Below are 12,352 nucleotides of genomic sequence, written 5' to 3'. Positions count from 1 at the left end.
AGGTTGCAAGATTGAATCCCCAAGCTGACAAGGTAAAAATCTGTCGTTCTGCCCCTGAACAAGGCAGTTAACCCACTGTTCTTAACTGACTTGCCTAGTTAAATAAAGGTTCAAAAAAATAAAATCTGGTATCATTTTCTCTTTAATCCAGAGCAGTGCTCCCCAACCCTTCCTGTAGATTTTTGCTCCAACTCTAATCTAGCACACCTGATTCTAATAATTACCTGGTTGATAAGCTGAATCAGGTCAGTTTACAACTGGGGTTGGAGAAAAACCTACAGGAGGGTATCTCCAAGAACAGGGTTGGAAAGCCCTCATCCAGAGCCATATAAATCAGTATATGTGGCCAATGCAGAGCTCAAACCTACCACCCTCTTCTGTAAACCAGCTATCTGAACCAGATCTGGATCGACATGATCCTAGATCAGACCAGAGTTGTTGAAGTTATTGTTCTGTTAACTGTGGATATGAACCCACCACAAACAGGAACTAGGCTAACTCAGTTCACTAGACATTTGTGTTCAGTTGGTGGTGGGTCAGTAGTACTGACCATCAGCTGAACCTGTCTCTCCTTTCACCTGCATGGCTGCTTAGGTGGCCATGACATCAGGTGGCTCTACTTCCTGTTTCCTTCACATACAACTGTGTCCTGGTTTCCATCTCATTGAATAGGTAAACATATGAAGGTCACATGCTGTGGCTGGAGATAAAGGAGGGAAAACAAGACCGGTGAAAGCAACATGATGGATGCGTAGCTTATATCAGATTTTTGCTTTCACCTGTAGTTCTTTGCTATCAATGTAAAAGAGGACAGGTTCCTACGGAATTAAGTCAATATTGTAGCTACTTCAGTTACGGTTTTTATTTTCTATATGCTCTTATAACCTTGTGTATGAAGACTTAAAGACGGCCTATTCAAGGCTAGAACGTTAGATTTCTCTCCCCATTGCAGGGTCACTGCTGGGTAACACACACACACTGGGTTACTGGGCGCCAAGGCAGGGCCATCCGCAGTGTCATCTTACAGACACTGACTCTTCTGATGAACACAGGCTGTCACACACTCTGACATAAGCTATTCAATCCCTAGCGATAGAGCTGCCAGCATAGTTTGACTATGACAACAAAACACTGAACAGGACCAGGTGTGATGCTTCCGGATACATTAACTTGACCATACAATAACTTCTCCACTGGCAGTGGTTGAAAAAATACCAAATGGTGATACTTGAGTAAAGATACCTTAATAGAAAATGACTCAACTGAAAGTCACCCAGTAAAATACTAAGTCAGTAAATGTAATTGCAAAAATATACCTAAGTATCAAAGTATAAGTCATGTCAAAGTGCTTATATTAAGCAAACCAGACAGCACAATTGTCTTTTTTTGTGTGTGTTTTTTACAGCTAGCCAGGGGCACACTCCAACACTCAGACATCATTTACAAATGAAGCATTTTACTTTAATGAGTCCGCCAGATCAGATCAGTAGGGATGCCCAGGGATGTTCTCTTGATAAGTGCGTGAATTTCCGTGAGCAAGACTTTTAAACAGGTCAACATTCACAGGACCAGACGGACTACCAGGATGTGTACTCAGAGCATGCACAGACCAACTGGCAAGTGTCTTCACTGACATTTTCAACCTGTCCCTGACCAAGTCTGCAATGCTTAAATGTTTCAAGCAGACCCACATAGTCCCTGTGCCCAAAAAAGCGAAGGTAACCTGCCTAAATGACTACCGCCGTGTAGCACTCACGTCAGTAGCCATGAAGTGCTTTGAAAGGCTGGTCATGGCTCACATCAACACCATAATCCCAGAAACCCTAGACCCACTCCAAATCGCATACCGTCCCAACAGATCCACAGATGAAGCAATCTCAATTGCAATTGCACTCCACTCCTGTTCTCCCTATTCACCCACGACTGCATGGCCAAGCACGACTCCAACACCATCATTAAGTTTAATGACAACACAGTGGTAGGCCTGATCACCGACAGCGATGAGACAGCTTATAGGGAGGACGTCAGAGACCTGGCAATGTGGTGCCAGGACAACAACCTCTCCTTCAACGTGAGCAAGACAAAGGAGATGATCGTGGACTACAGGAAAAGGAGGGCCGAACACGCCCCCATTCACCTCGATGGGGCTGTAGTTGAGCGGGTCGAGAGTTTCAAGATCCTTCGTGTCCACATCACCTACAAACTGTCATGGTCCAATCACACCAAAAAAGTTGTGAAGAGGGCACGACAATGCCTTTTCCCCCTCAGAAGACTATAATGCATTCTCTGTGCCACCTGACATTTTGAGTTTACTAATGTTTACTTACCCTACATTACTCATCTCATATGTATATACTGTACGGTATACCATCTACTGCATCTTGCCATCTTGATGTATTTAAATGTATCACTAGCCACTTTAAACAATGCCATTTTATATAATGTTCTCATACCCTACATTACTCATCTCATATGTATATACTGTACGCTATACCATCTACTGCATCTTGCCATCTTGATGTAATGTATCACTAGCCACTTTAAACCATGCCGTTTAATATTGTAATGAAACACCAGGGAGCAAGGTCCGATCACTTCTGTCACCAATGTAATGAAACAGCAGGGAGCAGGTCTCGAACCCTCGACCTTCGAGCCCGAGGTCCGGCGCGCTTCGACTGTGCCGCAAAAGCCTGCTCGTGCGGCTGAGTCGATTCCCGCGCTTATAAAGCCAGGGTCGTTACAATATGTTTTCATACCCTACATTACTAATCTCATATGTATATACTGTACTCTATACTGTACGCTACTGCATCTTGCCTATGCCGTTCGGCCATCACTCATTTATATATTTGTTTGTACATATTCGTATTCATGCCTTTACACTTGTGTGTATAAGGTAGTTGTGAAATTGTTAGGTTATATTACTTGTTAGATATTACTGCATGGTCGGAACTAGAAGCACAAGCATTTCGCTACACTTGCATTAACACCTGCTAACCATGTGTATGTGACAAATACATTTGATTTTGTGTAGGCCTAATAACAATCACAGAATACCATTACAATAAACGTAGGTGTTTGGATGAATGTGCGCGGGTTGCCTTAAGGAGCACCTTTTGAAAGACTGCCAGTTCAATCTTCTCGGTGTAACAGTTGGTATAAAGAGAAAAATCAGAGTACAACGCATCTCATCCCTGGATTGCGTACATGTTCCAAGCTCCCCATTGCCTTAATCTACACAGTTATGTTGTCCGACCCTAGTGCAGCTGTAAGCAAGTGGGTCGGATCTGCTGGCTACACATGGATACAACACTTGCACTGGTCATTCACACCAGCTTGTTGATACATTAGCTAATTAGCATGTCATGTCAAGGTGATTTCCAGAAGGTGACCAATACTACAAGTTATTTCTACCTCCCCCATCGAAATACATATGACTTTATTTTACAAGTTTTAAATAGCGCCATCCTATTGTTGCCAGCATAAATTAGCTCGCTGGGAATGGTTTAGGACAATTGACGGGACCTAATCCATTCGTCTCAACTCTCAGCTGCGCGACATACGTCATCAATTTGGGCACCAAGCGTGTCCGTATAGCCTCTCCGAGATTTCTACCTGATTTTACTTTTCGTAGCAGGTTAGAAGAATTAGGTTAAGGTTAGGAAAAGAGTTATGGTTACAAAAACTGCCTCCCATCTCGTCGAAACCTACAACCTGGGCCACTGGCTGCGATACGACGCGGGCGTGGCCACGTAACCCCACCCATAAATCTCTCTGAGCGGGTGCTTATGTGCTTGTTCTGTTTGTGTTTGCGCAGTGAAGCGAGAAGGGCACAGGAAACTGTGCGGGGTTGCTATGATTTTTTTGTTTAGTTCGATATGTAGCTTTGTAGTAGTCAACCAACCCAACAGCCAGTCTCGACTCGATTAAACAGGGGTAAATTCAACATAGCGCTCGAGTCAAAGCAAACTCAAAGCCGGAGCCTGCCGGGTTATTTACGGGATGAAATAAGTCACCTCGCCACCATCGGGAGGTGGGAGTGTTGGGGTCGCCGTCCGTGTATCGCGAACGGGGTTGCGAGACTGACGGGCGGTCAGCCTGGTCCAACTTTGCCGAACGAACAAAGCCGCCAAATTCACTGACTGGGTCCCCGGGAGCAAGCAGCAGGGAGATCAGTCAATATGGTCAAGTCTTTCTTCCCGCTGAAGAAACTGAGACGGAGTGGGAAACATATGCTGTTCTTAGTTCTGCTGATGTTGGGAGCTTTCGCTGTCTACCACGAGTTTGTTGCTACTAAGGCGTGGAGGAGCACCAAGAGCCGTGAGTAGGCTATCATGGATAGCTTTCTGAACCATTACTATGATGATCAACGTGTGTGTGTGTGTGTGTGTGTGTGCTGGTAGTTCATCAACTGTGTTACCAAATGAGTTAACTTGATAGTTTTTCACCAATTCTAGGGTATTTTATCAATGGTACATTCCATAGTGTCATTGAATGGTGGGCCTTTTCTGCAAGGTGGAAAATAAACACTTACACTCCACTGTAGTCAACAACTTTTTCAAATCCTGTGTTGTTGTAAGGACTAAGAACTTTCTAGCCAACTTTAGAAATATGTAAGGTGTGGCTGATGGGCTGCTGACATGAGAGATTTACAGGACTGTCCCATACTCTGCAGGTGATCACACACACTGCCTACACAACCAGACAACTCATCTGGGAGTTCCCTTTTCCCTTAGTTCTGAATGCTGATAATAGTGTAGTGCAGTAAGAGTCAACCATTCAACATAACTACAACAACACTGCACACACCGTGCAGGTTGCAATTGTAAATGAGAACTTGTTCTCAACTTGCTTACCTGGTTAAATAAAGGTGAAATGAATAAAAAAGCCTGTTGAAGTTGTTGAAACATCAATACTGGAAATATGACATACAAACACAACCATACAAGTGTCCAGACACAGTATGTGGGACGTGTGTGTACATGTTGGTCTTTGTTGAGTGGCGCTTCTTTCCATTTGCCCTTGTACCTGCGATCACTAGTACACAAACTTGTATGTAGCAGTGGTAGCCTCATACCTGGGGCTGGAGGGGTAGAGCTTTGGAACGCTGCTGTCAATACACACACACACTCCTGTAAAGATGGCCCTCCTAACCCCATCCCCCCTCTCTCTCACAACCTCAAATGCACACTCCTTCCAGTTCTTGTTCAAGAGGTGTGTGTGCATTTGTAAAGGAGAGAAAATGAATAATACACCTCCTTCTGGACATAGACATACAGTTGAAGTCGGAAGTTTACATACAACTTAGCCAAATACATTTAAACTCAGTTCAGTCCCTGACTTTTAATCCTAGTAAATTGCCCTGTCTTAGATCAGTTAGGGTCACCACTTTATTTTAAGAATGTGAAATGTCAGAATAATAGTAAAGAGTGATTTATTTCAGCTTTTATTTCTTTCATCACATTCCCAGTGGGTCAGAAGTAGGCATACACTCAATTAGTATTTGGTAGCATTGCCTTTAAATTGTTTAACTTGGTTCAAATGTTTTGGGTAGCCTTCCACAAGCTTCCCATGTGCACATGTCCCCATGTGCAGTTGCAAACCGTAGTCTGGCTTTTTCATGGCAGGTTTGGAGCGGCCTTTCAGGTTATGTTGATATAGGACTCGTTTTACTGTGGATATAGATACTTCTGTACCTGTTTCCTCCAGCATCTTCACAAGGTCCTTTGCTGTTTTTCTGGGATTGGTGCCGAAAAGTGCAAATCAAAGTACGTTCATCTCTAGGAGACAGAACGCATCTCCTTCCTGAGCTGTATGATGGCTGCGTAGGCCCATGGTGTTTATACTTGCGTACTATTGTTTGTACAGTTGAACGTGGTACCTTCAGGCGTTTGGAAATTGCTCGCAAGGATGAACCAGACTTGTGGTCTACATTTCTTTTTTTTTCCTGAGGTCACATGTCAAGCAAAGATGCACTGAGTTTGAAGGTAGGCCTTGAAATACATCCACAGGTATACCTCCAATTGACTCAAATGATGTCAATTAGCCCATCAGAAGCTTCTAAAGCCATGATATAATATTCTGGAATTTTCCAAGCTGTTTAAGGGCACAGTCAACTTAGTGTATGTAAACTTCTGACCCACTGGAATTGTGATACAGTGAAATAATCTGTCTGTAAACAATTGTTGGAAAAATGACTTGTGTCATGCACAAAGTAGATGTCCTAACCGACTTTCCAAAACTAGAGTTTGTTAACAAGACATTTGTGGAGTGGTTGAAAAACAACTTCTAATGACTCCAACTTAAGTGTATTAAACTTCTGACTTCAACTGTATCTTCATCACTAAGGGACAGAGATACGCCAAGCCTCATGAAGGAGCTGCCTTAGAGGTACAAACAGTGCATTCCTGAGCCTCCTCACAATGGGGAGTGAAGACATCACCCTCTGATTATGTGTGTCTGTATAGTGATGGGACAAATGTTGTATATCGGATGTTGGTCTATGTGCCCATACACCTAGGGAGAGGAGAGCGAGAGAGACATAAAATCATGGGAAGAGGGAAAGGAGGAGGATAGAATCTCTTCTATTTTGATTTAAAAATATGATTTTTCTGTCTAATACTCTAAAATTACCCTGTATCCACTCTCCACCTACCCCATTCATAGACACTAGCTGCTTTAGCGCCTATTGATGGTAATATCATCTGACCGGGGAGTTTTTGAAGAGCCTTGATGCTTGCTCTATACATTAACATGCATTGCTTACATTACTTTGTTTAAAAAAAAAAAATACAGCATCTTTTCATATCAGCAATAAATTAAGGTTAAATTACTATACACCTTTTTATGGCTGTGTTGGAACACTAACCATATCTCTCCATGTTACATATCTTGTTTACGGTAGACATAGACAGCCACCTGTGCTATTTAGCTATATAACGTGCTCCGGATACCTGTGTGTAAGCCATAACTGTGGAGGAAGTGTAGTCAATCCACTTGAGGCACACAGCTTGTGGATCAGTGCAAAACTTCTACAGTAATTGTCTTTTTATTTGATTTATTTTATTTCTCGCTGATATCAAAAACAATTTTTTAAATTTATTTCACCTTTATTTAACCAGGTAGGCTAGTTGAGAACAAGTTCTCATTTGCAACTGCGACCTGGCCAAGATAAAGCATAGCAGTGTGAACAGACAACACAGAGTTACACATGGAGAAAAAACAGTTAACAAGTCAATAACACAGTAGAAAAAAGGGGAATTCTATATACATTGTGTGCAAAAGGCATGAGGAGGTAGGCGAATAATTACAATTTTTCAGATTAACACTGGAGTGATAAATGATCAGATGGTCATGTGCAGGTAGAGATACTGGTGTGTAAAAGAGCAGAAAAGTAAATAAAGAAAAACAGTATGGGGATGCGGTAGGTAAAAATGGGTGGGCTATTTACCGATGGACTATGTACAGCTGCAGCGATCGGTTAGCTGCTCAGATAGCAGATGTTTGAAGTTGGTGAGGGAGATAAAAGTCTCCAAAGATAAGGGGCGTATCTGCAAATGTTTTGAAAACCGGTTTAAACAATGATTATAGACTTTTCTAAATGTTTAAAACACAGCGTGGGAATTGTAGTTCACATGGAGCCAAATGTGGGTGACTGTAACTGCTGAAAACCCAACACATGGAGTAGGGTTTTCGAGAGCTACTCTCCACCCGTGTGATAATGACAGACTTCCAGAGCACCAGTACTCTCTCACTATCTCAACCCCCGCTACACTCACATGCTAACCCCATAGCATTGCCTATAAATACAGTGTGGCAAAAAAGTTTAGTCAGCCACCAATTGTGCAAGTTCTCCCACTTAAAAAGATGAGAGGCCTGTAATTTTCATCATAGGTACACTTCAACTATGACAGACAAAATAAAAATACAGAAAATCACATTGTAGGATTTTTAATCAATTTATTTGCAAATTATGGTGGAAAATAAGTATTTGGTCAATAACAAAAGTTTCTCAATACTTTGTTATATACCCTTTGTTGGCAATGACAGAGGTCAAACGTTTTCTGTAAGTCTTCACAAGGTTCTCACACTGTTGCTGGTATTTTGGCCCATTTTTTCTCATTTTGTCTGTCATAGTTGAAGTGTACCTATGATGAAAATTACAGGCCTCTCTCATCTTTTTAAGTGGGAGAACTTGGACAAAATGTTCAATCCCACAAAAAATGCAACAAAGAACCTATTCAAGGTCCTCACTCTGTCAATCATACTTTTTCCAATCTCTTCCTGCTAGCTGAAAATCTGTGTGTAAACTACCTACCTTTCAATGCTAATTAAGGATGATATAGTTCAAACATTTCACGTTGGATTCATTAACTACATAAATGCAAGATGTTTTTCTATTTTAATCTGGTGCTGCACTGCATACACCAGCTTGTCCAACATTAATCCAACTCTCAGTAGTTCAAAGACATTCAAAGTTCCTTAATAGAAGCCACTCCCCCGTTGGTATATTTCTGTCGGCCAAATTCCAATAATGCATGTCATAACAACATGCCCTGAGCTTCAATCCACTCTCTCGCTTTCACCCCACCTGCAAAATTTCAGTCTTTCGTGCCCTACACTTGTCTGTCCAATGCATGTAAACAATAGCTTGCCCCCTCCATAGTAAGCTGCTCTATCCTCACTGATTTTGTGAAATAATTTGAAGTCTAGCTAATGTTAACGTTTGATTTCAGAGGTCTAAAAAGGAACGATATACACTGAGTGTGTGAAACATTACATTTATTTATTTATTTTTTTTATTTCACTTTTATTTAACCAGGTAGGCAAGTTGGTAATAAGTTCTCATTTACAATTGCCACCTGGCCAAGATAAAGCAAAGTAGTTCGACACACAACAACACAGTTACACATGGAGTGAAACAAACAGTCAATAATACAGTAGAGAAGTCTATATAAGATGCAAATGAGGTGAGATAAGGGAGGTAAAGGCAAAAAAAAGGCCATGGTGGCGAAGTAAATACAATATAGCAAGTAAAACACTGGAATGGTAGATTTGCAGTGGAAGAATGTGCAAAGTAGAAATAAAGATAATGGGGTGCAAAGGAGCTAAATAAATACAATAAATACAGTAGGGAAAGAGGTAGTTTGGGCTAAATTATAGATGGGCTATGTGCAGTAATCTGTGAGCTTCTCTGACAGCTGGTGCTTAAAGCTAGTGAGGGAGATAAGTGTTTCCAGTTTCAGAGATTTTTGTAATTTGTTCCAGTCATTGGCAGCAGAGAAATGGAAGGAGAGGCGGCCAAAGGAAGAATTGGTTTTGTGGGTGCCCAGAGATCTATACCTGCTGGAGTGCGTGCAACAGGTGGGGAGATGCTATGGTGACCAGCGAGCTGAGATAAGGGGGGACTTTACCTAGCAGGGTCTTGTAGATGACCTGGAGCCAGTGGGTTTGGCGACGAGTATGAAGCGAGGGCCAGCCAATGAGAGCATACAGGTCGCAATGGTGGGTAGTATATGGAGCTTTGGTAACAAAACGGATGGCACTGTGATAGACTGCATCCAATTTGTTGAGTAGGAGGCTATTTGGAGGCTGTTTTGTAAATGACATCGCCGAAGTCGAGGATTGGTAGGATGGTCAGTTTTACAAGGGTATGTTTGGCCGCATGAGTGAAGGATGTTTTGTTGCGAAATAGGAAGCCAATTCTAGATTTAACTTTGGATTGGAGATGTTTGATGTGGGTCTGGAAGGAGATATTACAGTCTAACCAGACACCTAGGTATTTGTAGTTGTATTTTAAGCCCGAGCCGTCCAGAGTAGTGATGTTGGGCAGGTGCAGGCAGTGATCAGTTGAAGAGCATGCATTTAGTTTTACTTGTATTTAAGAGCAATTGAGGCCATGGAAGGAGAGTTGTAGGGAATTGAAGCTTTCCTGGAGGGTTGTTAAAAGTGTCCAAAGAAGGGCCAGAAGTATACAGAATGGTGTCGTGCTCTACATGCTCTTTCAATGACTGTCTGACCAGGTGATTTCAGTTGAAGGCTATGATCCCTTACTAATCACTTGTTAAATACACTTTGATCAGTGTAGATGAAGGGGAGGAGACGGGTTAAAGAAGGATTTTTAAGCCATGAGACAATTGAGATATGGATTGTGTATGTATGCAATTCAGAGGGTAAGACAAAATATTTAAGTGCCTTTGAACGTGCTGTGGTAGTAGGTGCCAGGTGCACCAGTTTGAGCGTGTTAAGAGCTGCAACGCTGCTGGGTATTTTATGCTCAACAGTTTCCCGTGTGTATCAAGTGTGATCCACCACCCAAAGGACATCTAGCCAACTTGATACAACTGTGGGAAGCATTGTAAGTTAACATGGGCCAGCATCCTTGTGGAATGCTTTCGACACCTAGTAGAGTCCATTTTCTGACGAATTGAGGCTGTTCTCAAATCAAATCAAAGTTTATTTGTCACGTGCTCCGAATACAACAGGTGTAAACCTTACAGTGAAATTCTTACTTACAGGCTCTAACCAATGGTGCCAAAAACAAGGTGTGTCTGTGGGTAAGTAAAGAAATAAAACAACAGAAAGACATTTGAAAAAAAGAGTAGCAAGGCTATATACCTGACCTGTTAGTCAGGCTTATTGAGGTAGTATGTACATGTAGGTATCGTTAAAGTGACTGTGCATATATGATGAACAGAGAGTAGCAGCAGCGTAAAAGAGGGGTTGGGGGGCACACAACGCAAATAGTCCAGGTAACCATTTGGTTACCTGTTCAGGAGTCTTATGGCTTGGGGGTAAAAACTGTTGAGAAGCCTTTTTGTCTTAGACTTGGCACTCCGGTATCGCTTGTCATGCGGTAGTAGAGAGAACAGTCTATGACTGGGGTGGCTGGGCTCTTTGACAATTTTTAGGGCCTTCCTGACACTGCCTGGTATAGAGGTCCTGGATGGCAGGCAGCTTTGCCCCAGTGATGTACTTGGCCGTACGCACTACCCTCTGAAATGCCTTGCGGTCGGAGGCTGAGCAATTGCCGTACCAGGCGTGATGCAACCGGTCAGGATGCTCTCGATGTTGCAGCTGAAGAACCTTTTGAGGATCCGAGGACCCATGCCAAATCTTTTTAGTTTCCTGAGGGGGAATAGGCTTTATCGTGCCCTCTTCACGACTGTCTTGGTGTGTTTGGACCATTCTAGTTTGTTGATGATGTGGACACCAAGGTACTTGAAGCTCTCAACCTGCTCCACTACAGCCCAGTCGATGAGAATGGGGACGTGCTCGGTGCTCCTTTTCCTGTAGTCCACAATAATCTCCTTAGTCTTGGTTATATTGAGGGATAGGTTGTTATTCTGGCACCACCCGGCCAGGTCTCTGACTTCCTCCCTATAGGCTGTCTCGTCGTTGTCGATGATCAGGCCTACCACTGTTGTGTCGTCAGCAAACTTAATGATGGTGTTGGAGTCGTGCCTGGCCATGCAGTCGTGGGTGAACAGGGAGTACAGGAGGGGACTGAGCACGCACCCCCGGGGAGCTCCAGTGTTGAGGATCAGCGTGGCAGGTGGAAACTGCAGTGTGGAGTGCAATATAGATTGCATCATTTGTGGATCTGTTTGGGCGGCATGCAAATTAGTGGGTCTAGGGTTTCTAGGATAATGGTGTTGATGTGAGCCAGTTACCAGCCTTTCAAAGCACTTCATGGCTACAGATGTAAGTGCTACGGGTCTGTAGTCATCTTGGGCACAGGGACTATAGTGGTCTGCTTGAAACGTGTTGGTATTACAGACTCAATCAGGGACATGTTGAAAATGTCAGTGACGACACCTGCAAATTGGTCAGCACACGTCCTGGTAATCCGTCTGGCTCCGCAGCCTTGTGTATGTTGACCTGTTTTTAAAGGTCTTGCTCACGTCGGCTATGGAGAGCGTGATCACACAGTCGTCCGGAACATGCATGCCTCATGCATGCCTCAGTGTTGCTTGCCTCGAAGGGAGCATAAAGTGATTTAGCTCGTTCCACCAAAGCAGTCCTGTAGTTTAGCATCTGCTTCATCTGACCACTTTTTTTTTTTTTTTAATAGACCGAGTCACTGGTGCTTCCTGCTTTAATTTTTGCTTGTAAGCAGGAATCAGGAGGATAGAGTTGTGGTCGGATTTACCAAATGGAGGGAGAGCTTTGTACGCGTCTCTGTGTGTGGAGTACAGGTAATCTAGATTATTTATTTTTTTCCTCGTTGCACATTTAACATGTTGATAGGGATTTGGTAGAACTGATTTAAGTTTCCCTGCATTAAAGTCTCCGGCCACTAGGGTGAGTGGTTTCCTGTTTGCTTATTTCCTTATACAGCTGACTGAGTGCG

General features: G+C 42.9%; 1 protein-coding gene across 2 annotated transcripts in view; it reads left to right on the top strand.

Annotated features, from left to right (window-relative positions):
* Positions 1-3,792: 3,792 nt before the first annotated feature.
* Positions 3,793-12,352, top strand: part of LOC115134198 (beta-1,4-N-acetylgalactosaminyltransferase 3-like) — a 48,376-nt gene continuing 39,816 nt past the window's right edge. Inside the window, exon 1 of one of the 2 annotated variants that reach the window (XM_029667932.2) lies at positions 3,793-4,320. In XM_029667932.2, the coding sequence (XP_029523792.1) occupies positions 4,182-4,320 (139 nt within the window). In that variant the 5' untranslated portion in view covers positions 3,793-4,181. The remainder of the gene's footprint in view (positions 4,321-12,352) is intronic. The other variant, XM_029667933.2, reaches the window with a different exon arrangement.

Source organism: Oncorhynchus nerka, linkage group LG9a, assembly GCF_034236695.1.
Source record: "Oncorhynchus nerka isolate Pitt River linkage group LG9a, Oner_Uvic_2.0, whole genome shotgun sequence".
Lineage (NCBI taxonomy): Eukaryota > Metazoa > Chordata > Actinopteri > Salmoniformes > Salmonidae > Oncorhynchus > Oncorhynchus nerka.
This window is presented reverse-complemented; position numbering and strand designations above follow the sequence as displayed.